This window comes from Pan paniscus, chromosome 4 (assembly GCF_029289425.2).
Source record: "Pan paniscus chromosome 4, NHGRI_mPanPan1-v2.0_pri, whole genome shotgun sequence".
In the NCBI taxonomy this organism is placed as follows: Eukaryota; Metazoa; Chordata; class Mammalia; order Primates; family Hominidae; genus Pan; species Pan paniscus.
The window spans coordinates 155,279,379-155,306,534 of record NC_073253.2 but is presented as its reverse complement, the minus strand read 5'-3'; the positions used below and the strand labels follow the sequence as shown (position 1 = coordinate 155,306,534).

Sequence of the window (27,156 nt, the reverse complement as noted above, 5' to 3'; positions counted from 1 at the left end):
TCATAGACTCTATGTTGTGTTTAATTAGTTGATTATGGTGAACTGTAGACAAAATATTATGGTGAAAACCCTATAAGGCAGAATCTGTATCTGCTTACTGCAAGTATTTAGCCTGAAGGAGATAACTCTTCGATGAATGAATGATTGAGTGAAAGTCATGTACTTGGAAGGACCCAGGTTAGATAGGATCTGCTGCTAGCTAGCTGTATGACCCTTAAGATCTTATTATCTTTTTATTTTTATTTTTTTGAGACGGAGTTTCACTCTTGTTGCCCAGAGTGGAGTGCAGTGGGCAGATCTCGGCTCACTGCAACCTCCGCCTCCTGAGTTCAAGCAATTCTCTTGCCTCAGGTTTCCAAGTAGCTGGGATCACAGGCATGCGCCACCATGCTCAGCTAATTTTGTATTTTTAGTAGAGATGGGGTTTCACCATGTTGGTCAGGTTGTTCTCAAACTCCTGACCTCAGGTGATCCGCCTGCCTCGGCCTCCCAAAGTGCTGGGATTACAGGCTTGAGCCACCGCGCTTGGCCCGCTTAGGATGTTTAACATGGCTAAGGCTTGGCTTCCTCATCTGTAAAAAAGGGAGAAGATTTAAGTCACAGGATTTTAAGTCAGAGTTTTGGGAAAATCTCTGGTACAAAATGAACACTAAGTACATTTGTTTCTTTCTGTATTTTTAAATGATATTCTGAAACTTCCCTGATTGGGATCTTCTACTGGCCTTTCCCCACGAGCCACTTGGTTTGAAATAGGCAGAGCATATGGTGATATTTGTTTATTGCTATTTTCAGTCTTTTCCATGTAAAACTGAAATTCTGACTATGCAATTTACCAGCCGAGTAACCTTGGGCACCCTCTTTGTGCCTCAAAATTTTAAGGATTGAGATGATATGCTATAGTGTTTGTATTAGTGCCTGGTACATGGTACTCAAAAGACACTAGCTGTAATTATTCTTCAGGACTTAATTTTTTTTACTTTCATTGCTAGCAGTTTTTCTACCCTCTCTCCTGCAGGCATTCTCCCAGAAAAAAGGCTGACTCTGTGGTGCCATTTGAGAGAAATAGGTTCAGTAGATTCTTCCAGAGATAACAAACGAAAAGACTTGATGTGGAAGTAAGAGAAGTAGGGGCGTCAGGACACTGAAGTGAGAGATCTTTTGTTCTCGTGGCATTGGAGAAGCCAGGAAAGAAAAAGGCTTTAGCAGGGACCAGGTGCGTCCACTTTGCAAGTGGATTTGGAGAGAACAAGCAGTGTTCACATATCAGTCCAGCAATGTCTCAAGACTCCTTCCTGGAACAGTCATCAGTTTAATCCAGTGAGGATGGTGTCTCTCCTCTTTCATGAGCATTTTCCTATTTCTGAAATATTAATAAGTAGGTGCTTTGTTCCTAGGAAGTGGAGAGAAGTCAAGGAAAATACTCATCATACTCCTAGAAGTCAAGGAAAATACTCCTCGTACTCCTCATGGCCGCTGGAGCCCGCTGCTATGAGGTTATGGAGAACGTCTTGAACATTCCATTCCCCAGCACCTAGTGCAGTGACTAGCATAGTAGGCACTCAAAAAGTGTCTGTAGGATTGTATTTCAAACTTTAGTTGTCTTTCCCAAAGAAGCCTGTCGTGCCCACACGCGGCCGCAAGAAGTCCGCGCCTAGAAATAACATTTATTCTAAGGATCTCTGCGCAGAGATTCTTGGGAAGCGGTTCCCCTCCCGCATTCCCTTGTTACTCCTCCCCTCGGCCCCTTTGAAAGAAGTGGCACGCCATATGATTCCCTCCTTTCTCCCACCTCCAAAGACCTGACTGATAATGGGCAGGAGCGTAGGCCAACCATAAAACTTTATTTCCTCTTCCAGCCAATAGCAAGAGGCGATGAGTATATGGCTCCTCTTTTGTGACTTCCCCCGCCCCCTTTGATTCCGCCCCCTATTCCTCCACTCAGATTCCACACTTGACAACACATCTGGCCAATGAGAAGTTCCTACTCTGCGTGGGAAGGATGGACTGACTAGATGATAGACGTCCATCCCAGGCCAATGGAATATCACAAGTGCGGGAGGGGTGTAGAATGCAACCAATGGCGAGGTGCCAGAAACGAGCATCAGGGAAAGGGCGGGACGAAAGTGTTCGCGGGAGGGAGGGGAAGGCCCAGGGAACCAAGCAGTGCTGCCGCCGCCGCCGCTGCAGCCGGAGTTGGAGGAGGGAGAAGCTAGGAAGAAAATGGCGGCCGTGGCTGCAGAGGCGGCAGCGACTGCAGCGTCCCCCGGGGAGGGGGGCGCCGGCGAGGCCGAGCCGGAGATGGAGCCCATCCCCGGCAGTGAGGCCGGCACTGACCCCCTCCCGGTCACGGCCACTGAAGCGTCTGTGCCGGATGGCGAGACTGACGGGCAGCAATCCGCTCCTCAGGCCGACGAGCCGCCGCTCCCGCCGCCACCGCCGCCGCCGGGGGAGCTCGCCCGCAGCCCAGAAGCGGTGGGGCCGGAGCTGGAGGCTGAGGAGAAACTGTCCGTTCGGGTGGCGGAGTCGGCGGCAGCCGCGCCTCAGGGAGGGCCCGAACTTCCACCTTCTCCTGCATCGCCGCCGGAGCAGCCCCCGGCTCCCGAGGAGCGCGAGGAGCCGCCGCTGCCTCAGCCCGTAGCCCCGGCGCTCGTGCCGCCAGCGGGCGGGGACTCCACGGTGTCGCAACTGATCCCGGGCTCGGAGGTGCGGGTCACGCTGGACCACATCATTGAGGACGCGCTTGTCGTGTCGTTCCGCTTCGGGGAGAAGCTCTTCTCCGGGGTCCTCATGGATCTGTCCAAAAGGTACCGCGCCCGCCCCCAGCACGCTCCGGTCCGCTGGGTCCCCAGGGAGGGAGTGAGCCCGGGCGGCCCCCTCTCCCCGAGCCCTCGCTTCCCCACTGCCCGGGGCCCCGCCCTCTGGTCCTGCGCGGCGCGTGGCGCGCGCTCCGAGTGGGGCAGGCGCGCGAGACCGGGAGAGGGCGGTCCCGGCCCCAGGTGGGCGCCTGCGGGGCAGGTGTGCCACCAGGTGGGAGGGTGCAGGTGCAGATGGGCTCACAGGTCTCACCCCTCACGCCTGGTCTTCTTCTGCGACTTGGCCTGGAGTCACCGTCACTGGGCGGGTGGGTTAATGCAAGATGCAGATGGATTGCAGAGAACGGCGTGTTGGACGGGGGGGCGGGGGGCATTGCTTGCGAGGAGGCACTTGTCTGTCCTCTAACGTTTAACTTTAGCAGGATTGGAGAAAGGGGTGTGTACATTGGGGTTCCCAAAAGGTCACCTGTCACTCCTTACAGGGGGAAGAGCATTTGTTAAAATGAACCTTTTAACTGTAATTCTTACGGTTAGAAGTCATTCCCGTTAGGTTAACCATTCAACAGAGAAGCATATTTTGCTAATTTTAATGATAGTTTAAGAAAAGTTTAAAGAAGAGATTGGAGATTTTAAAAAAATCCTTTAATGTCAAGGTGGTGTAGCATAAAAATGTTCAAGTAACTTCTAACACCTGGGATTCAGTTTATGTATTAAGGACAAGAAGGTTGAGTTCATCTACAAATTTGGCTTAACCACATTTTCATTTTTTGATTTAAAATGTTTTTGGGCTCTGCTTTCAACAGGGGAAGAGAACCTGTTCTAAGTCTGGAGTTAACCTTTTTATTCTCTTCTTTTGCAGATATGAAGTGCAGAGACTCCCATTCACGGCTTTCCATTCTGTTTCCTGCAACAGCACACGCTCTGATCGTATCTCACCTGTTTGCAATGGCTTATTAGTATGTTTTACTCTTAAACTTGCTTGCTCTCCCATCAAGACCCAGGAATCCTTCTTTCCCATTTGGGGAAAAAAGCCATTTAAAATTTCATATTGAAGTATGGTGTTTGAGGGGAAAGATGAGAGCAGTTATTCTGTATTATTTAATCTCAAATATCTTTTTTTTTTTTTTTTGAGACGGAGTCTCACTCTGTCACCCAGGCTGGAGTGCAGTGGCGCCATATCGTCTCACTGCAACCTCCGCCTCCTGGGTTCAAGCGATTCTCCCGCCTCAGCCTCCCAAGTAGCTGGGACTACAGGCGTGCGCCACCATGCTGGTCTAATTTTTGTATTTTTTAACTAGAGCTGGGATTTCACCATGTTGGCCAGGCTGGTCTTGAAATCCTGACCTCAGGTTATCCACCCGCCTCAGCCTCCCAAAGGGCTGGGATTACAAGCATGAGCTGCCGTGCCCGGCCTCAAGTATCTTTTTTAAAAATAATTTTGGATTAGGGCATTTGCACTTCTGTTTATGTTTGTTTGTTTACTTATTTAATAGAGACAGGGTCTTGCTGTGCTGCCTAGGCTGGTCTCAGACTCCTGGGCTCAAGCGATCCTACTGCCTTGGCCTTCCAAAGTGCTGAAATTACAGGCGTGAGCCACTGTGCCCGGCCTGCACTTCTGTTTTCATAATTAGAAAGCAGAATAAGGTGAGTGTGCTTTCTATTGTTGTATTTTATTGATTGATTTATTTATTTTTGAGACAGAGTTTCGCTCTTGTTGTCCAGGCTGCAGTGGTACAATCTCTGCTCACTGCAACCTCCACCTCCCTGGTTCAAGTGATTCTCCTACCTCAGCCTCCCAAGTAGCTGGGATTACAGGCATGTGCCACCACGCCTGGCTAATTTTGTATTTTTAGTAGAGATGGGGTTTCACCATGTTGGTCAGGTTGGTCTCAAACTCCTGACCTCAGGTGATCCACCCACCTTGGCCTCCCAAAGTGCTGAGATTACAGGCATGAGCCACCTCGCCCGGCCTCTACTGATGTGTATAATAGTAAGAGACACTCTGGTGTGTATGCTGTTGAATGAAACAGAAGAGATGGCTAGTGATTGTGTGAGAATCTGGATTTCAAATCTGCAAAAGGAAGGTGCAGAAGGTAAGTTGTTTTTGGAAATGGAATGGATAAGTGCTCATTGTGTTAGTGCTTTATTTTTAAAAAATTTTCTTTAGTGGAGAATTGCTATTGAGTTTTGGTCTCATGCTATCAGTGCTTAGAAACAGCAATTTCTTTTGTTGGAGGAGCTATTCCTAATATGAACCTTTTCCATTTGAATATTCTGAAGTGAAAGGATCCTATTACTATTATTTATTTATTTATTTATTTTTTTCCAAGACGGAGTCTTGCTCTGCCGCACAGGCTGGAGTGCAGTGGTGCGATCTTGGCTCACTGCAACCTCCGCCTCCCAGGCTGAAGCAATTCTCCTGCCTCAGCCTCCGGAGTAGTTGGGATTACAGGGGCCCAGCACTTTGGGAGGCCAAGGCAGGCAGATCACTTGAGCGCAGGAGTTCCAGAGGATCCTGGGCAACATGGTGAAACCCTGTCTCTACGAAAAAAATATAAAACTTAGCCGGGCGTGGTGGCTTGTGCCTGTGGTCCCAGCTACTTGGGAGGCTGAGGTGGGAGGATCTCTTGAGCCCTGGAGGTGGAGGTTACAGTAGCTAAGATCACACAGTCCAGCCTGGGTGACAGAATGAGACCCTGTCTTAAAAAAAAATTGTGGAAATGTTGAGGAAATAAAACACTAAAATTTAGCAATTCAAGGAATTATTATTGGACTGATGATTGACTAGTTGGATTTCCTTTTTTTTTTACAGTTTAATCTGGAAAAAAGGACCTGCCAGTATATTTTGTAATTTGCACTTATGTTAATTGCACACTTTCCTGTGCAGTTTTGGGGTTTACTGATGGATCCAGGAGACAGTGTTTTTTTTTGTTTTTGTTTTTAGGAGGCAGGGTCTCGCTATGTTGCTCAGGCTGCAGTGCAGTGCTGGGATCGTAGCTCACTGCGTTCTTCCACCTCAGCTTCCCAAATAGCTGGGACTACAAGTGCATACCACCACGCCTGGCTAATTTTTTTTTTTTTCCTTTTTTTGAGACGGAGTCTCACTCTGCCACCCAGGCTGGAGTGCAGTGGCATGATCTCAGCTCAGTGCAACCTCCACCTCCTGGGTTCAAGTGAATCTCCTGCCTCAGCCTCCCGAGTAGCTGGGATTACAGGCGCCCGCCAGCACACCCGGCTAATTTTTGTATTTTTAGTAGAGACGGGGGTTTCACCATGTTGGTCAGGCTGGTCTCTAACTCCTGACCTCAGGTAATCTGCCTACCTCGGCGTCTCAAAGTGCTGGGATTATGGGCATGAGCCACCGCGCCCAGCCTGTTTTTGTATCTTTTGTAGAGATGAGGGTCTCACTGTGTTGCTCAGGCTGATCTCGTGCTCCTGGGCTCAAGCGATCCTCTGATTTTGGCCTCCCAAAATGCTGGGATTACAGGCATAAGCCATTGCAGCCAGCCAGCTATATTTTCATCCAAATGAAACCTTGAGATTGAGCACAGACATGATGACTGCCAGTCCGTTTCAGAGACTAGGCTGGAACTCAGGGCTACTGAGTTTGTGCTCTTTTTTTTTTTTTTTTTTTTTTTGACAGAGTCTCCCTCTGTTACCCAGGCTGGAGTACAGTGACATGATCTCAGCTCTCTGCATCCTCTGCGCCCCCCCGGGGTTCAAGTGATTCTTCTGCCTCAGCCTCCTGAGTAGCTGGGACTACAGACACATGCCAGCACGCCTGGCTAATTTTTTGTATTTTTTAGTAGAGATGGGGTTTCACCATATTGGCCAGGCTGGTCTCGAACTCCTGACTTCGTGATCCGCCTCGGCCTCCCAAAGTGCTGGGATTATAGGCGTGAGCCACTGCACTCGGCCACACCTGGCTAATTTTAAAATTTTTTGTAGAGATGGGGGTCTTACCATGTTGCTCAGGCTGGTTGAACTCTTTTTTTTTTTTTTACCCTTGAGACAGAGTCTCGCTCTGTTGCCTAGGCTGGAGTGCAATGGCACAATCTCGGCTCACTGCAACCTCGGCCTCCTGGGTTTAAGTGATTCTTCCGCCTCAGCCTCCCAAGTAGCTGGGATTACAGGCATGCTCCACCATGCTGGGCAAATTTTTGTATTTTTGTGGAGACGGGGTTTTACCGTGTTGGCCAGGCTGGTCTTTGAATTCCTGACCTCAGGTGATCCGCCCGCCTTGGCCTCTGAAAAGTGCTGGGATTATAGGCATGAGCCACTGTGCCTGGCCTGAACTCTTTTTTTTTTTTTTTCTTTTGAGACAGAGTCTCGCTCTGTCACCCAGGCTGGAGTGCAGTAGTGCAATCTTGGCTCACTGCAACCTCAGCCTCCAGGGTTCAAGGGATTATAGTAGAGACGGAGTTTCACCATGTTGGCCAGGCGCATCTTGAACTCCTGACCTCAAGTGATCCTTCTGCTTCGGCCTCCCAAAGTGCTGGGGATTACAGGCATGAGCCACTGCGCCAGGTCTGAACTCTTGGCCTCAAGCCATCCTCCCATTTCTACACTCCCAAAGTGTTGGGATTACAGGTGTGAGCCACTGCACCCAGCCAAGATACTTTAGACTCTACTAAGGCCATATTCATCAGTTGCTTTAAAGTAATTTGTATCTTATTTGGCCATTGAATTCAACCTCTAGGTAAAAATTAGGAGCTTTCTATGAGTGTCCATTATATGCTAGACATTGTATCTCATGCTTTAGTTTTTTTTATAACCTTGGTAATGTTTTTAATTTACACAGGAGGAAATGGAGGCTCATTTAATTTGGCCAGTTAACTTGTAAGTGGCAAAGCAAGGATTCAGATGTAGGTTGATCCCATTCTAAAACCTTTGCTTTTTCTACTTGCATATTAGAAAGCTAGTTGGGCTAAGTTTTAGTTTAAGCAGAAAGTAAAGAATGGCATGTTTCTGAAAGTTGCGTATTTCTGAAAGTTAGTGCTTCTCTTGATTTCATTGCCTGTGTGGAGATAATATAAAGGATATAGTTGTTGGAGCCAAGCAGATTCTTTAGTTGGGTAAAAGCTGTGAAACCTGGCTCCGGAGACTCCACTAGTTCCTTAGCTGAATACCGGGGAATACATAGTAAGCTCTGAAGTTTTAGTTCTTGCCTCCAATGAGATTAACATTTGGGAGACTAAATGTGTAATGTATTTGTGCTTTTCTTCAGTCTTCAAAAGGACTAGTTATTGCTTTTATAAATTTCTTCCATATTTTATGCTTGACGTTATGCATGGTACAGAAATGTCTTTGTAAAATTGGAAGAGCTGTCTACTGTGTGGAAAAGGTGTTTGAGTCTAGAACACAGGATTTAATATATGTGTGGATGACTAAGAGTCTGCTTTTGTAATCATTTGAAATGCTTCCCCTCCCTGTTGTATTATTATTTTTTGCATTATTTTCAGATTTATTTGGTTGGAGAACACATTTTTGAGGAGAATCATTCTGTAAAAAAAAGGAGCTGGACATACATAACTCAAGAAAGAAAAGAAAGTGGTACTAAATAGTAAATTATTGACTGGACAGAGTGTTAGGTGCTTGGGCTTTTTTTCTTTTTTTTTTTTTGACACAGAGTCTTGCTTCTGTCACCCAGGCTGGAGTGCAGTGGCGGGACTTCGGCTCACTGCAACCTCCATCTCCGTGGTTCAAGCAGTTCCCTGCCTCAGCCTCCTGAGTAGCTGGGATTACAGGCGCACGCCACCAAGCCTGGCTAATTTTTTCGTATTTTTAGTAGAGACAGTGTTTCATCATGTTGGCCAGACTGGTCTCAAACTCCTGACCTCAGGCAATCCTCCGCCTCGGCCTCCCAAAGTGTTGGGATTACAGGTGTGAGCCACCACTCCTGGCCTGGGCTTTAATTTCTAATATTGGTACTAGCCTCTCCTATTAGCACTGTGCCTTTGGGCGAATCATTGTGCCTTACTAAGCTCCATTTCCTAGTTCTTAGGCTAATTGATTTAGCTTTGGGCAGTTCACTTAGACACAAGCAAACAAAGTTTACGCCTCAGTTTATATGTAAAATGAACAGAATGACCAGGTGGCCTGGTTTTCCCTGTACTACCCTGGTTTGTTATGTCCTCCTTTCTATCTTCTAGGTAGCTTTCTTTGGCCCATAAATGACACAGTAATTTTGAGGATATTTTTAGTATCTGGTTAAAATCAGATTTTGTTTAGCATTGTATTTACTTAACACTGGATGCCTGGCCGGGTGTGGTGGCTCATGCCTGTAATCGCAGCAAGTTGGGAGGCTGAGGTGGGTGGGTCACGTAAGGTCAGGAGTTCAAGACCATCCTGGCCAACATGTCAAAACCCTGTCTCTACTAAAAATACAAAAAATTATCTGGGCATGGTGGCATGCACTTATAATCCCAGCTACTCAGGAGGCTGAGGCAGGAGAATTGCTTGAACCTGGGAGGTGGAGGCTGCAGTGAGCCGAGATCGCACCACTGCTCTCTAGCCCGGATGACAGAGCGAGACTCTTTCTAAAAAGAACTGGACGCCTTTAAGTGAAGCATGCATTCTCTAGCTTACTTTGTGCTCTTTTTTTCTTTCTTTTTTTTTTCTTTTTTCTTTTTTTTTTTTGAGAAAGGTTCTTGCTCTGTCACCCAGGCTAGAATGCGGTGGCACACTCACAGTTCACTGCAGCCTCAACCTCCTGGGCTCAAGCAGTCCTCCCACATCAGCCTCCCAAATAGCTGCAGCTACAGGTGCATGCCACCATGCCTGGCTAATTTGCGTCATTTTGGTGGAGACAGGGTTTCGCTTTGTTGCCCAGGCTCATCCACCTCGGCCTCTCAAAGTGTTGGGATTACAGGTGTAAGCCACAGCACCTGGCCACTGTTGTTTTATACCCAGCTCTCTTAGTTTAAATTACCTGTCTGCTTCTGAGCTCATTAGCAACGTCTAATGATAATAGTCTAAATGCTAGCAGATGAGAATAATCAATTAACCCTACAAATTCAGTTTGGGTTTTCCTGTTCTCATTTTGTCCTTAATCTTAGCTTTTTAAATTTTGACATATAGTAAGCATTCCTTCAGGAGTCTAAACTGTCTTAATGATTATTTTATTTGTTTAGAGATAGGGTCTCACTTTATCACAGAGACTGGAGTGCAGTCGTGTGATCATAGCTTACTGTAGCCTTGAACTCCTGGGTCCAAGTGATCCTCCCACCCCAGCCTCCCATGTACCTGGGACTAGAAGCTCATGCCGCTGTGCCTGGCAAGTTAAGAAAAAAAAAAGTGCCAGGCGCGGTGGCTCACGCCTGTAATACCAGCACTTTGGGAGGCCGAGGCGGGCGGATCACCTGACGTCAGGAGTTCAAGACCAGCCTGACCAATATGATGAAACCCTGTCACTACTAAAAATACAAAAATTAGCCGGGCGTAGTGGCATGTGCCTGTAATCCCAGCTACTTGGGAGGCTGAGACAGGAGAATCGCTTGAACCCGGGAGTTAGAGGTTGCAGTGAGCTGAGATCATGCTATTGCACTCCATCCTGGGCAACAAGAACAAAACTCTGTCTCAAAAAAATATATATATTTTTTGTAGAAACTGGGTCTCGCTATGTTGCCCAGCCTGGTTGCAACCTCCTGGCCTCAGGTGACTAGTAATCCTCCCTCCTTGCCCTCCCACAGTGGTAGGATTACAGGCATGAGCCACTGCACCCAGCCTAAGTGATTATTATAGGCAAAATAATAAGTCATTGGTGTGTCATTTTTTTTTTTTTTTTTTGAGACAGAGTCTTGCTCAGATTCAAGTGATTTTCTTGTCTCAGCCTCCTGAGTAGCTGGGAGTACAGGCTTGTACCACCAAGCCCGGGTAATTTTTGTATTTTTAGTAGAGACGGATTTCATCATGTTGGCCAGGCTGGTTTCAAACTCCCGACCTCAGGTGATCTGCTTGCCTTGGCCTCCCAAAATGATGGGATTACAGGCGTGAGCCACTGCACCCAGCCTTTTTGTTGAACTTTATTTTTTTATTTTATTTTATTTCATTTTGAGGCGGAGTTTCGCTCTTGTTGCCCAGGCTGGAGTGCAATGGCATGATGTCGGCTCACCGCAACCTCTGCCTCCTGGGTTCAAGTAATTCTCCTGCCTCAGCCTCCCGAGTAGCTGTGATTACAGGCATGCGCCACCACACCTGGCTAATTTTGTATTTTTAGAAGAGACGGGGTTTCTCCATGTAGGTCAGGCTGGTCTTGAACTCCCGACCTTAGGTGATCCACCTGCCGTGGCCTCCCAAAGTGCTGGGATTACAGGCTTGAGCCACCACGTCCGGCCAGTGCAGATATCTAAAAAGATAAGGACTTTAAAAACAACAATCTTACTACCATTATTACACCTGAAATAATAGCAGTAATCCTTTTATATCATCAAATATTCAGTCACTGTTAAAATGTCAGACTGTTGGCCGGGCACCTTAGGAGGCTGAGGCAGGTGGATCCCTTGAAGGCAGGAGTTTGAGACCAGCCTGGCCAACATGGTGATACCCTATCTCTGCTATAAAAATAAAAAAAATTAGCCGGCTGTGGTGGTGTGTGCCTGTAATCCCAGCTACTCGGGAGGCTGAGGCAAGAAAATCACTGGAATCCGGGAGGTGGAGGCTGCAGTGAGCTGAGATTGTGCCATTGCACTCCAACCTGGGTGACAGAGCAAGACTCTATCTCAAAAACAGAAAAAAAAAGGACTGTCAAAATTAATAGCTCAAGACTGTTCAGTTTTCAAATTAGGATCCAAATAAAGCTCATACATTGCAATTGGTTGATTTTCTTGTCCTTTTCATCTGTAGTTCTGCTGTTACTTTTATTCACTTGCAATTTACTGTTAATCCATGGACTTCGTAGAATTTTTTACATTCTGGATATATATATATATATATTATTATTTTATATATATATATATATATATATATATATTTTTTTTTTTCCCAGTTGCATCCTCTTGCATTTCCTTGTTTTAAAATAGTTATTGTCCCTCAGGAACAAACTGAAAGGGCAAGAACCACAGCCTTATCAAGGCCTCTCTTCAAAGCCTCTCCTTGTTTTGGGTCAGTAGAAATGATTATGGATGTCTTACCTGCTGGCAAACTTTTAGGTCTATCCCTTAAACACAGTCCTAAGTTTAGTATTGCAGACATAAGAAAATTGAACCACTCAAGACTATTTGCAAAGAGCAAAAGCCTTCAGCCCAGGCTTCTGAAGAGGTAGTTCTTCACTCCTCATAGTTATAAAGCCACCTGGAAATCCTTAAAAATCTTCTTGCAGAAGCTTTTAAATGGGGGGAAAAAAGTGAAAAATCCTGAAAGGTCTTTCTGAATCATTTTTTTTTTTTTTTGGAGCAGGGGATGTGACAGGAAATAAGGAATCATGAAGTAAAGGTTTATGCTTGAAAATGCTTGTGTAGCTGGGTGCAGTGGATCATGACTGTAATCCTAGCATTTTGGGAGGCTGAGGTGGGTGGATCACTTGAGGCCAGGAGTTTGGGACCAGCCTGGCCAACATGGCGAAACCCCATCTCTACTAAAAATACAAAAATTAGCTGGGTGTGGTGGTGTGCACCTGTAATCCCAACTGTTCAGGAGGCTGAGGCACGAGAATTGCTTGAACCTGGGAGGCAGAGGTCGCAGTGAGCTGAGATTGTGCCACTGCACTCCAGCCTGGGTGACAGAGTGAGACTCTATCTGAAGAAAAAAAATAAAAACTTGTGTGGCTGGGCATGGTGTCTCTTGCCTGTAATCCCAGCACTTTGGGAGATTGAGGCAGGAAGATCACATGAACCCTGAGGTTTGAACCAGCCTTGGCAACATACTGAGACCCCATCTCTTAAAAAAATGCTTGGGCATTTTAATTTTGTGGTATGTGCATATTAAAGGGGGTAGCTAGCTGTATTTCAGAATTGATGTTTTTACAAATACTGACTGTGTGTGTGTACATGGGGGTACTGTTGCATTAAAAATAATTGATGATTTCCTTAGGAAACTTCAGTTTTCACTAAGTTCTTGAAAGCAATTTGTAGAAAATTTACTTGTGTTTTGAGGAAATATAAACCAAGACAATGATTTCTTTTCTTTACAGAGACCATGAAACGTATGGTGCAATAGCCCTACTTTTGGTGGGAAAAATATACAGCCATTCTGGTGAAGCAGTGAGTAGTGGTATCAGTAGCTTATACTACAGTGTCCAGGTTGAGAACTTAGGCCCTCAAGTAGTATGCTTGAATGATTGTGTTGTGGTACATTATAAGTAATATTTTTTTGGTGATAATTCTGCTTATATGCCAAGATGTCAATAAAGGCTTTACACAGTGAAACAGAGAAGAGGCAAGTGCCAGTCACTCCCTGACCCACACAGCTTTAGGACGCCCACTACTGTGCAGTATGTGTTGAGAGTGAGCTCTTCCATTGCATGTTGCATTAATATGATCTTTTTCAGAAGTGATTATTAGTTGGGCATTAAACCTGGTTTCATTCTGAGTCTAAAGAATCCTCCGGGCCACTCTGCCTATGGGGTAGCCCTGCTCTGTCTATGGAGAAGCTACTCTAGAAAAAAAAAATGAAAAAAAAAATAATCCTATAACAAATTATGGAATTAAAAATAAAACTTAAAAATATATTTTATACACTAGATGTGTTATATACAAACTATGCTAGGCATGTTTTATTGGACTTGGGGTTTCCTTTTTTTTTATTTTTGAGATGGGTCTCGCTTTTGTCGCCCAGGCCAGAGTGCAATGGTGCAATCTTGGCTCACTGGAACCTCCGCCTTTCGGGTTCGAACAATTCTTGTGCCTCAGCCTTCCTAGTAGCTGGGATTTCAGGTGCCTGCCACCATATCCGGCTAATTTTTGTATTTTTAGTAGAGACAGAGTTTCCCCATATTGGCCACGCTGCTCTTGGACTCCTGGCCTTGGCCTCCCAAAATGCTGGGATTACAGGCATGAGCCACCGCGCCTGGCCTGGACTTGGGGTTTCTGATGAGGTTTTCAACCTCTTACTGTAAATAAGACTGTACTTTACTGTGTACTATTTTAAAGTAAAGCTCTTGTTGAAACAAGGTCTAATCTTCCTAAGATCAGGTTTTCTGTGGGACTACTAAAGAGTTTATATATTATGTGCTTATCTTCACTGTAATGGCTGAGTTAATTTCATATTGATAAAAAATGAAAGATGTGTTAGTAGTTATTTTTGTCTATAAAGTGCATCATTATTTCCTGGTATTTATTTACCCTGTTTTCCCTAAATTCTTGAGTAAATTCAGACACACAGTACCAGAACAGAAGCTTGTTGTAGTGGCAGGTATTGCAAGAAAGTAATTGGAGATTAAGTTATATTCTAGGTAGATTTAATATAGAATGCCTTTACTAAACACTTTTGGGCAGTGGTTGTCAAAAGAAATGTGCATAGATTTCTGAGCTTCATTCCATCATTTTGCATTTTAAACAAAGTGATTCTGATACAGAAGATTCTTGGACCATATTTGGAGATAACTGATTTTTAGGGGGTAGTTTGCCAAAGTATTTAATAGAACAATCAATTTGTTAAGCCTGTTTTAAAGGTTCCCGGTTAAGGCCGGTCATGGTGGCTCATGCCTATAAATCCCAGCACTTTGGGAGGCCAAGGTGGGTGGCTCATTTGAGGCCAGGAGTTCGAGACCAGCCTGGCCAACATGGTGAAGCCCCGTATCTACTAAAAATACAAAAAAATTAGTTGAGCGTGGTGGTAATGCCAGCTACTTGGGAGGCTGAGACATGAGAATCACTTGAGCCCGGGAGGTGAAGGTTGCATGAGCTGAGATCTCCCCACTGCACTCCAGCCTGGGTGAAAGAGTGAGACTCTGTCTCAAAAAAAAAAAAAAAAAAAAGGTTAATGGTTAGTTAACAATGAGACATAATTACAAACTAAGCGATGTATCATATGTGGGGATGGGCAACTCGGGTGGCTGATCTAAATCCTTATTGTAGAGCTGGTAATTAGTCTTGCAAATGATTTCCTGAATCTATAAGTTTAAGCAGTCCATAATTTTCATTTCTTTACCCTTGAACCAATTTTATGTAGTTGACTTACTATAGAATAGTGGATTTTAGCCTTTTAAAACTCATAATCCCTATAATACTTAATTTCACTTTTTTGCATATTTCTTGTTTTTTTAATGTGTGAGGTTTTAAATTTTTGTTTATTTTTTCCTGCATATTTCTACAATCTAAGAAGGTTGCCAAGTTTTACTTTCTGTGTTTTATAGTAGCTACTATGTATTTTCAATTTCTGTGCTAAGTCCTGTGCCAAATACTTTGTTTACATTGTTTCATTTAACTCTGGCAAATCTGCTGAAGTAAATTCTATTAATCCCCATTTCATAGATAGACACCAAGGCTCAGAGGTTACTTAAGCAAAATTGCCTAAAATTGTAAATGGTAGATAATAGTAGATATATTCAAGATGCCTTTTTGAATGATACAAAATTTTCCGGGGTTTGAAAACCTTGTTGTAATTAAAATGTACTTAACTATATTTCGCCATACCACTTAGTTTATAGTTTTGCTGGGGAGTTAACCTGGCAGTTAGAAATAAGAGTTCTCTGTTCCTCACTCACCCAGGCAACAGCTATTTGCTGTAAACATAAATTGCTCTTCAGTTCAATATAGTGAACTTTGGACATTTTTGGAAATCATATTTCTTCTACATGGTCCTGGGTCTTAAATTAGATAGCATGCTGTTTTGCCTTGATTGGCTTGGATTTGGCAGTAGTGAAACCTACTTGTTCATAAGAGGAAGTACAAATTGTCAGCTTTGAAGCCTGTTAAGCACAGGTCAGTGTTTAGTAAGTGCTGGATGACTGAATTTGAAAAGGATTTCAGACTAAAGTTGTTAGGTAACCTTTCTTTGACGAATTTTTGTTTTTTTTTTTTTGAGATGGCGTCTCATTCTGTCACCCAGTCTGGAGTGCAGTGGTGCGATCTTGGCTCACTGTAACCTCTTTCTTAATCTTTTTCTCTTTCTCTCATTAGCACCTGGGGCTGATGGCTTATGAGGAAATTGTTATAGTCTTTTAGTAGGTAAGTTTTGTCCCTATAGTCCCCTTCTGGCATGCTTGCTTGCTTTTTTCCATTTTTGTTCTTTTTTTTTTTTTTGAGATGGAGTCTCGCTCTGTCACCAGGCTGGAGTGCAGTGGCGCGATCTCGGCTCGCTGCAACCTCTGCCTCCCAGGTTCAGGCGATTCTCCTGCCTCAGCCTCCCGAGTAGCTGGGACTACAGGCGCGTGCCACCGTGCCCGGCTAATTTTTTATATTTTTATTAGAGACAGGGTTTCACCATAGCCAGGATGGTCTCCATCTCCTGACCTTGTGATCCACTCTCCTCAGCCTCCCAAAATGCTGGGATTACAGCTGTGAGCCACCGCGCCCGGCCTGTTTTTTTTTTTTTTTTTTGCCTTAGAGACAGAGTCTCTGTTGCCCAGGCTGGAGTGTAATGGCATGATCATAGCTTACTGCAGCCTTGAACTCCTGGTCTCAAGTGATCCTCCTGCCTCAGCCTTCTGAATAGCAGGGACTACAGGCCTGTGCCTCCACACCTGGCTAATTGTTTTATTTTTAGTAAATTGTTTTATTTTTAGTAACAACAATGTCTTGAACACCTAGGCTCAAACGATACTCCTGCTTTGGCCTCCAGAAGTGCTTGGATTACAGGCGTGAGCCACAAGGCCTGGCCACCAGTATGCTTTCTAAACATTATTGAAAAGGGCTCATATTTGAGAATGTAAGGGAAAGGGAATTATTTTTGTGTTCTTCTTTGTAATTTTAAAATGATGGGATCAGACTAGGATAGCTGTGCTTTAAGTTTGTTTGTTTGTTTTTGTTTTTTTTGAGAGGGAGTCTCACTCTGTCGCCCAGGCTGGAATGCAGTGGCACGATCTTGGCTCACTGCAAACTCTGCCTCCTGGGTTCAGGCAATTCTCCTGCGCCAGCCTCATGAGTAGCTGGGATTACAGGCATCCACCATCACGCCTGGCTAATTTTTTTGTATTTTTAGTAGAAACGGGGTTTTGCCATGTTGGCCAGGCTGGTCTAGAACTCCTGACCTCAGGTGATCCACCCGCCTCAGCCTCCCAAAGTGCTAGGATTACAGGTGTGAGCCACTGTGCCTGGCCACGTTTTTAACAAAGTAATTTAGATACATTTAATTACATCACTAGACAGAAGACTTCACTAGCCTCTCTGTCCTTTTTTTTTTTAGAGGCAAGGTCTTGCTCTGTCATCCTGCCTGGAGTGCAGTGGTGCCATCATGGCTCACTTCAGGCTTAACCTTCTGGGCTCAAGCGATCCTTTCACCTCAGCCTCCCAAGTAGGTGGGACCACAGGCGTGTGTCACTACACTCAGCTAATTTTTTGTAGAGGCAGGGTCTCCCTGTGTGGCCTAGGCTGATCTCAAAATTCCTGGCCTCAACCTCCTAAAGTGCTAGGATTACAGGCATGAGCCATTGCTGTCACTCTCAGCCAGTCTCCTCTTTTTCTTATTTTTTTTTTTTTTTTTTTTTTTTTTTTGAGACAGAGTCTCACTCTGTTGCCCAGGCTGGAGTGCAGTGGTGCATCCCGGGTCACTGCAACCTCCGCCTCCCAGGTTCACGTGATTACCCTGGCTCAGCCTCCTGAGTAGATGGGATTATGGATGCACACCGCCAGGCCCGGCTAATTTTTTTGTATTTGTAGTAGAGGTGGGGTTTCACCATGTTGGCCAGGCTGGTCTTGAACTCCTGGTCTCAAGTGATCCACCCACCTCGGCCTCCCAGAGTGTTGAGATTACAGGCATGAGCTACTGCTCCCAGCCAGCCTTCTTATTAAGAGACTGGTTATTCTCTGTCTATCATACTCTTAAACTGGCAGCCCTCTCCACTCAGGCACACTCACCAACATGCCCTCCTCTTTTTCTGCCAGATGGATCACCTTTATTTTATTGCTTATGTAAGCCTCTGAATCCTTAATAATATTCAGAATGGATAACTAGTCTTCACCATTTACCACTCCCTGTTTTGCTCTTCACTTAATCTGCTTGAGCCTTTCTAGGTCCCATTCCCTGCAAAGCCCATTTCCTGATCACTAATCCACGGTGATTTCTTTCCTTCCGAAGACTGTAACCTCATTTGGCATTGACTGGTACATTCTGGTCTCACCTACTGAAGCTGTGTCCTAGGGCTGAGACTGTTTTATACTATCAGACCAGTTAGCATACTTGTTTTTTAAACATTTTATTTATTTTTAAGAGATGGGGGTCTCACTGTGTTTCATATAGACTTATGCTTAGTGATAATTGAGGTGAATTTGCTGGCATTTACCACTTAAGTTGGATAGAGTTTCTTTTTTGTGTGCTTTCTTTGCATAGAAGTATTGGTGGAACTAAGTAAACTGAATTCATGCTTTTAAAAAACACTTTTTTAGCTTCTTATTTTTAGATAGTTTGAAACATAGCAGAGAATTCTTGTAAACTCTTTCTAGAGTCACTCATTTGTAACATTTTGCCACATTTAATTTGTCATTCTCTATGTAAATAAATTTGTTTCCTGAACTGTTTGAGACTGAGTTGAAGACATCATTCTCCTTTACTTACGCTGGAGCATTTCTTTTCTAAGATCAAAGGAAAACTATAGCCACAGTATAGTTTTCAAATTAAAGAAACATTGATAGAGTACTTTACTTTGTATCTCATGTTTCATTATTTCTTCAATTTTTCCGATAAAAATTTCCTTCAATGTGTTTTTTATTCTCTAGTAAATGATTATGTATTACATTTACTTGCAATATAATTATGTAGCAATTATGTAATAAGGACTGTTCCTCAATTTGGATTTGCCTGATATTTACTCCTGAGAGATTTAGGTTATGCAGGCAATGTCGTGTTCTCGGAACACCACATCTGCAGGCCCATGATAGCCATGTGCCCTCATTGGCAATGTGTACTTTGATTCTCCCTCAAGTTAGGGTGTTGTCCTGTTTCTCCGCTATGTAATTACTGTTTCCCTTGCACTAATAATTCTTTACCAATGTACTGCTTCTCATAAAACTTTCCCCTCTATATTTAGCTAGATATACATTTTTTTTTCATTGTTTCATATTTTAATTTTTTACTTAATTATGAGATCAGGTCTCACTATGTTGCCCAGGCTGGACTTAATTAAACTCCTGGCCTCAAGTGATCAGCCTCTTGATTAGCTAGTATTATAGGCTTGAGCCACCATGCCTGGCTGCATTTTTTTTTTTTTTTTTTTTTTTGAGATGGAGTCTCGCCTGGTTGCCCAGGCTGGATTGCAGTGGCATGATCTGTGAACTCGCCTCCTAGGTTCAAGTGATTCTCCTGCCTCAGCCTCCCAAGTAGCTGGGATTACAGGTGTCTGTCACCACCCCTGGGTAATTTTTTGTATTTTTAGTAGAGATGGGATTTCAGCATGTTGGCCAGGCTGGTCTTGAACTCCTGACCTCAGGTGATCCACCTGCCTGGCCTCCCAAAGTGCTGGGATTACAAGCGTGAGCCATTACACCTGGCTGCATTTTTTTTTTTTTTTTTTTGACACCAAGTTTCACTCTTATTGCCCAGGCTGGAGGGCAATGGTGTGATCTTGGCCCACTGCAACCTCTGCCTCCTGGATTCAAGTGATTCTCCTGCCTCAGTCTCCCAAGTAGCTGGGATTACAGGCGCATGCCACCACGCCCGGCTACTTTTTGTATGTTTAGTAGAGACTGGATTTTGCCATGTTGGCCAGGCTGGTCTCGAACTCCTGACTTCAGGTGATCACCTGCCTTGGCCTCCCAAAGTGCTGGGATTACAGGCATGAGCCCCAGTGGCCGGCCACGCATTTTTTTTTTTTTTTTTTTAATAGTTGGTTCTTTCTATGTTGCCCAGGATGGCCTCGAACTCGGGCTCAAGTGATGCTTCTGTTTTAGCCTCCTAAATACTTTGGACTATGGGCATGCCTGTCTTAGATGCACATTTTTAAAAGTTTTTTGAAATTGTAAAAAAAAAAAAATAAAATGTATTTTAACCATTAAGGATACAGTTCAATAGTGTTAAGTACATTCACATTGTTGTGAAACAGATCTCCGGAAGTTTTTCATCTTGCAAAACTAAAATTCAATAGTTTTTAAACAACAGCTTCCCATTTCTGCTTCTCCACCTGCTGTCAACCATTCTACTTTCTGCTTCTGTGAATTTGACTACTTTAGATACTTTTCATGTAAGTGGATTCATGCAATATCTTTTTATGATTGGCTTACTTAATGTCTTCAAGACTCATTCATGTTGTAGCATGTGCCATGATTTCCTTTTTTTTTGAGACAGAGTCTCACTCTATCACCCTGGCTGGAGTGCAGTGGCGTGATCTCTTCTCACTGCAACCTCTGCCTCCTGGGTTCACACAATTTTTGTGCCTCAGCTTCCCCAGTAGCTGGGATTACAGGCATGCACCACCATGCCCACTAATTTTTGTATTTTTAGTAGAGACAGGGTTTCACCATGTTGGCCAGGCTGGTCTTGAACTCCTGGCCTCAAGCAGTCTGCCTGCTTCAGGCTCCCAGAGTGCTGGGATTACAGGTGTGAGCCACCACACCCAGCCTATGATTTCATCCTTTTTAAGACTGAAACTATTATTTTGTATAATATATTTGTATATCTATATATCTCTATCTGTCTAGCTCACACTTTGTCCTTTCATATGTCAGTAGACACTTGGGTTGCTTCCACCTTCCACCTTTTTGGCTAATATCTCTTTGAGATCCTGCTTTCAATTCTTTTGGATATGTACCCAGAAGTGGGATTGCTGGATTGTATCGTAATTCCATTTTTAACTTTTTGTAAAATTTTCTTTTGCATTTAGCTATTTCATTTTTTCTCAGGTTAAACTTTGACATCGTAACCAGTCTCACAAAGAGATGAAATATGAACCACAATAAGCTTGCTTCAGTTTTACCTCTTCCGTGATTTAGTTTGCTGCTGTTTGTAAGGCAAGGTAGTTTCTAAAATCATTGGCTCAAAATAAAATGAATCTGGGTATTATTGTTTTTTTCTTTTCCTTTTTCTGTAGAGACACCATCTGGCTATGTTGACCAGGCTGGTCGTGAACTCCTGGCCTGAAGCTATCCTCCTGTCTTGGCCTCCCAAAGTGCAGGGATTATAGGCATGAGCCACCATTCCTGCTCCTGGCCTTTTTTTGTTTTGTTTTTGAGACAGGGTCTCTGTCACCCAGGCTGGAGTGCATTGGTCCAATCATGGCTCAAGCGATCCTCCCACCTCAAGCCTCCTAAGTAGCTGTGACTACAGGCATGTGCCACCACGCCTAGCTAATTTTTATTTATTTATTTTTATTATTATTTTTTGAGAATGAAGTCTCACTCTGTCTCCCAGGCTGGAGTGCATGCAGTGGTGCGATATTTTGACTCACTGCAGCCACCGTCTCCCAGGCTTAAACCGTTCTCCTGCCTGAGCCTCCCCAGTAGCTGGGACTGTAGGTGTGCGCCACCATGCCTTGCTCATTTTTGTATTTTTAGTAGAGATGGGGTTTCACCATGTTAGCCAGGCTGGTCTCGAACTCCTGACCTCAGGTGATCCGCCTGCCTTGGCCTCCCAAAGTGCTGCGATTACAGGCGTGAGCCACCGTGCCCAGCAACACAAAGTAACTGTTAAACCCTAGTGTTCTTCCCCCTTAAAATTTTGGCACTGGCCAGGTGCAGTGGCTCACGCCTGTAATCCTAATACTTTGGGAGGCCAAGGAGGGAAGATCAGTTGAGGCCAAGAGTTTGAGACCAGCCTGGCCAACATGGCGAAACTCCATCTCTACTAAAAATACAAAAATTAGCGGGGCATGGTGGCACACACCCATTTGGGAGGCCAAGGCATGAGAATTGCTTGAACCTGGGAGGTGGAGGTTGCAGTGAGCTGAAATCAGGCCACTGCGCTCTAGCCTGGGCAGCAGCGTGAGACTCTGTTTCCAAAAAAAAAAAAAATTTTTTTTTGGCACTTACTCCTAAATTATTAAGATATTTATTTTAAAAGAATTTTGGGGCCGACTGTGGTGGCTCCCACCTCTAATCCCAGCACTGTGGAAGGCAGGCCGATTGCTTGAGCCCAGGAGTTCAAGACTACTCTGGGCGACATAAGGAGACCACGTCTCTATTAAAAAGAAATTTTCTTTTTGAATAGAATTACAGATTCACGGAAAGTTTTATTTTCAAGGAATTGCAGATTTGCAGACAGTTGCAGTATTTTTAATTAAGCCGTAATACCTGAATCGTTTTAGTTTAGAATCTTTGGGTAGTGGTTAAAGACTGAAAGTGGATAAGGGTTAGGAGTCACTAATACGTTAACACATGCCTTTATGCTGCACAAAGTGGGTAGGGTATCTTATTACTCAACTCTTGGGAGTAGTTGTAGAAAGTTATTTTGGAAAACTTAAAGCAAGGGATACCAGTCAGCCTTTTCAGCCTTTCACCTAAACACTTGTTCAATAAAATCTTGGTGAGCATTCACATGAGACGTAAATGTCTTCCCTTAGAAAAAGCTAAAGCAAAAGTGCTTGCTAAAATATCAGATTCCAGTTCCACTATAGGAAAGTTTTATGATTTATGTTTTGGGCAGGGCTTAGGAATTTCCACTGCAAACACTCCGAGGAGTTGTGATGTGTTTTTTCACAGACTGTACTTGAAGAATTAGGGTTTTGTTTTGTTTTGTTTTTCTTTTTGAGATGGAGTCTCGCCCTGTCACCCAGGCTGGAGTGCTGGAGTGCAGTGGTGTGATCTCAGCTCACTGCAACCTCGGCCTCCTGAGTAACTGGGATTACAGGCATGCGCCACCACACCTGGCTGATTTTTGTATTTTTAGTAGAGACGGGGTTTCACCATGTTGGTCAGGCTAGGAGAAATTAGGGTTTTTAAGGGACCATAGTTTTGTTTCTACTTTATATTCTTATTAAATTTATAGTTTCATAGGTTAGTGGTTCTCAAACATTTTAGCCTACTTAGAAAATCTATTTTACATCTGGATCCATATATCCTTATATACATGTGTGAAACAGATTCATTACAGTTACAGATATTTACTTCTACTCTTAACTCTGATTTTATTTTAATCATAGTGTGACCCCTGAAATTGATTTCAAAATTAATGTCTCCATCCTTAGTTTGGTAACACTGCCCTAGGTGTTATCTGTGTAAGGGTGACAGCATGGTTACTGAAATGAAGCAAAGACATAGACATGTGATCCCCATTTCTTCTTGAAGTGATTTATCTTTTTGGTCCTTTGAGGATGTTTTATTATTATTTTGAAATATTTTTCCGCTTTGCCAGGCATTCACTACCCACACACAATTACCAGTTTTATTTCCCCTTTTTCCCCCTTATTGTAGTTTTCACTCATCATTACACAATTAGGTGCTTCTTCCCTATGTTACTAAAAGCATTTAACGCTTGGGTATTTTGTATGCTTATGTGGGAACAGCAGAGAATAAAAACAATCCAGTTGCGAAATATTAACATTCTTACTGAACTTCATAAAGATAAACATACCAGATTCCATTACTTGATATAAACAGCTATAAAGTAATTGGCTGGGCCATACTTGCATTGAGAGTATAAATTAAAGACATGGGAAGGAGCCTAAATTCTAGCAAAATTGGCTGGTTGCAGTGGCTCACGCCTGTAATCCCAGCACTTTGGGAGGCTGAGGCTGGTGGATCACTTCAGGCCAGAAGTTCAAAACCAGCTTGGCCAACATAATGAAACCCCATCTACTAAAAATACAAAAATTAGCCAGGCGTGATGGCACGCGTCTGTAATCCTAGCTGCTCAGGTGGCTGAGGCATGAGAATAGCTTGAACCCAGGAGGCGGTGGTTGCAGTGAGCCGAGATTGTGCCACTGCACTCCAGCCTGGGCGACAGTGAGAGTCTGTCTCAAAAAAACAAAACAACCGCCCCCCCCCCAAAAAAAAAAACCTCTAGTAAATTATTAGGTGTTTTTTGTTTTTGTATTTGTTTTATTTATTTTTATTTTATGTTATTTGAGACGGAGTCTCTCTCTGTTGCTAGGCTGGAGTGCAGTGGTGCGATCTCGGCTCACTGCGACTTCCACCTCCCGGGTTCAAGCGATTCTCCTGCCTCAGCCTCCCGAGTAGTTGGGACTACAGGCGCGTGTCACCACACCCAGCTAATTTTTGTATTTTTAGTAGAGACAGGGTTTCACCATGTTGGCCAGGCTGGTCTTGAACTCCTGACCTCAGGCCTCCCAAAGTATTGGGATTACAGGCGTGAGCCACTGTGCCTGGCCTTTTTTTTTTTTTTTTGAGACAAAGGCTTACTCAGTTGCTCAGGCTGGAGTGCGATAGCACGAACATGGCTCACTGAAGCCTTGACCTCCCAGACTCAAGCAATCCTCCCACCTCAGCCTCCCAAGTAGCTGGGATCACAGGTACATACCCCCACACCAGGCTAATTTTTCCTATTTGTAGAAACACGGAGTCTTCCTATGTTGCCCAGGCTGGTCTCAAACTCCTGGGCTCAAGCAATTTGCCCACCTCACCCTCCCAAAGTGTTAGGATTGCAGATGTGAGCCACTGCATCAGGCTGTAAGTTACTAGTTTGAAAATAAGATTAAATGACTTACATGAAGCAAATTAAAGTAAATATTAACCAAGGAAAATGGCTGCCGCGTATTGACCTATTGATCTTTATCTGAATCCTTTAAGGTCAGAAATAGTGTTTCATTTTACACATGCAAAAATGAGTTTAGAGGATACAAACAGTTGATAAAAGACAGCTGTGAAACTTCACCTCAAACATTAAGATAAGTATGGTTTAGTTAGTCCTAATAAAAGGAAGGGAGCCAGGCATGGTGGCAGGTGCCTGTAGTCCCAACTACTTGGGAGGCTGAGATGAGAGGATTGCTTGAGTTCAGGAGGTTGATGCTGCAGCAATCCATGATCGCACCACTGCGTTCCAGCTTGAGTGACAGAGTGAGGCACCGTCTCTATAAAAAAATTTTATAAATCAGTAAGAGGAAGGGCACTTCTCTTCATTCAGGTATTGAAACGTGAACGTGTGATGGGGGCAAAATTATGCCTTCTTACGAGTTAGAAAATGTTATTGTTAATGCAAGTAGTGATGTCACATCAAATAAGTCACATTGTTTATGTTGGTTCTGCATTAAAACACAAGAAGCCCCTCTTTTGTCCTGTCATCTTTTGAAAAAGTGGTTAATGAGCACCTATGTACTGTGTAAGAAAGGGTTAAATGCTTAAAGTTACTTTGAGTTAAGTAGTCAGGAAGCAAACACTTGGTTACCAGAAGTTAGAATGGAGAAAGCAACTTTCTGTGCAGTCTGATACAATAGGAGGGTACCTTTCCTTTTTGGACTATCCGAGACCTAATCTTGTCTTACCGTAGGTAAAAAAAAAGCCTTTCCTTTTTATGTTTTGTAAGTATTTGCTGTAAGTTGTTGGTTTGTGGTAGCCAGACTAACAAAGAATTTTGGAAAAAAAGTATTCCGGTGCTAGAATAATACCTGGTGTATGCTGGCTCTTTGTAAATCCTGCCCACGTTTAGGTTTGTCCACAGCTGTTAGTACCTAATATCAAGATTTCTTCCTAGCAAAGGTATTCTGAACCTTTTTGGGAGCATAAGAACATTTCTGGCTGGACACGGTGGCTCACGTCTGTAATCCCGGCACTTTGGGAGGCTGAGGTGGGCAGACTGCTTGAGCTCAGGCATTCGCCTGGACAACATGGTGAAACCCTGTCTCTACAAAAAATACTAAAATTAGCCAGGCATGGTGACGTCTGTCTGTGGTCCCAGCTACTTGGGAGGCTGAGACGGAAGGATTGCTTGAGCCTAGGAGGTCGAGGCTGCAGTGAGCTGTGATGGTACCACTTGCACTGCAGCCTGGATGACAGAGTGAGATCTTGTCTTTAAAAAAAAAAAAAAAAAAAAAAAAAAAAGAACATTTCGGAGAATCTGAGCACTGAAGATTTGTAGTGTAGAAAATATAGACATATATAAAACACTGGCATCTAGTTTTGAAGGTTCCACGTGACTGACTACCTAAAGCCAATCTTTGGGTTTAGATCTAAGCCCCTTTGCCTTACAGGATTGGCATTACAGTTGTATTGTGTTAGATATTGTTGGAATCAAATAGTGCATATAGTCAACATGCTAACCTATATGCTGAAATTATTTGGTAGTGTGATTTGATTTTATGTGAAGAAAACTTAGTATAGCAAGTTTATTTTAAGGATCAGGTTCTTGATATTCAGCCCAGGTACGTTAAACCACTGTTATTTCTAACTCTATTTATGAAATAAGGTTATTAGAAACTGAGAATTTTAAAGATTCGTATTAGGTACCATGGTTTGCAAACAGAGTCTGGACCCGTAATGGAGTTTTCAAATCAGTTTAATGGGTCTGACTAGCCTTAAAACAAATGAAGTAGGCCAGAGTAGAAAAGAAATTATGTATCACAAAATACAAGGTTAAGTACTTGGTGAAACTTGCTTAAGTGTGTGTATTTATGTATATATGGATGCATGTATACATTCATAAGTAGTCTTTTTTTTTTTTTTTTGAGACAGAGTCTTGCTCTATTGCCCAGGCTGGAGTGCAGTGGTGTGATCTCAGCTCACTGCAAGCTCTGCCTCTTGGGTTCACGCCATTCTCCTGCCTCAGCCTCCCGAGTAGCTGGGACTACTGGCGCCTGCCACCACGCCCGGCGAATCTTTTTGTATTTTTAGTAGAGACGGGGTTTCACCGTGTTCGCCAGGATGGTCTCGATCTCCTGACCTCGTGATCTGCCCACCTCGACCTCCCAAAGTGCTGGGATTACAGACATGAGCCACCGCACCCGGCCCATTCATAAGTGTTTTTATTGGATTGCAATGCAAATATATTTCTTAATGTGAGATGATTTAAAAAGAAAGCCACAGCTCTGTAACTGTTTGCTTTGGAAGTAGTTTAAGTATCTGAGTTCTTGATATTTTTGTGTTTTGGGAGACAGAATAGGTAACTAGTTAGGATGCAAGAGTAAAAGAGCAACTTTCTTTGAATCTTCAGTGATTAACCAATAAAGTTGAGATGGGATTTTACTCATTAAGTAGTTTTGGATAGTTAAGGCTGAATTTGCTTTGTGGAGGTTTTGAAAGCTGTTATAACCAGAGGAAGAAATATATGTGTGTTTCACAAAGTTGTAGTTGCATTTACTGAAAATGTTGTATATGGTTCAGTGAATGTAATGTATGTGATGCTTAACATAAAGCTATCTGAGAAAACA

The 27,156-nt window shown here is 43.7% G+C and overlaps 1 protein-coding gene across 8 annotated transcripts in view; it reads left to right on the top strand.

Moving 5' to 3' along the window:
- The first annotated feature begins 1,935 nt into the window (after positions 1 to 1,935).
- Positions 1,936 to 27,156, top strand: part of PWWP2A (PWWP domain containing 2A) — a 57,428-nt gene continuing 32,207 nt past the window's right edge. For 2 of the 8 annotated variants that reach the window (XR_008625465.2, XM_034960897.3), the window contains exon 1: positions 1,943 to 2,804. Coding sequence is in view for 6 of the 8 variants with exons in the window: in XM_034960897.3 (XP_034816788.1) it covers positions 2,221 to 2,804 (584 nt within the window). In the remaining 2 variants the exon portion in view is untranslated. Of the gene's footprint in view, positions 2,805 to 3,875; positions 4,907 to 12,942; positions 13,013 to 27,156 lie in introns of those variants that run through there. The other 6 variants (XM_034960895.3, XM_034960894.3, XM_055112840.2 and 3 more) reach the window with 6 other exon arrangements.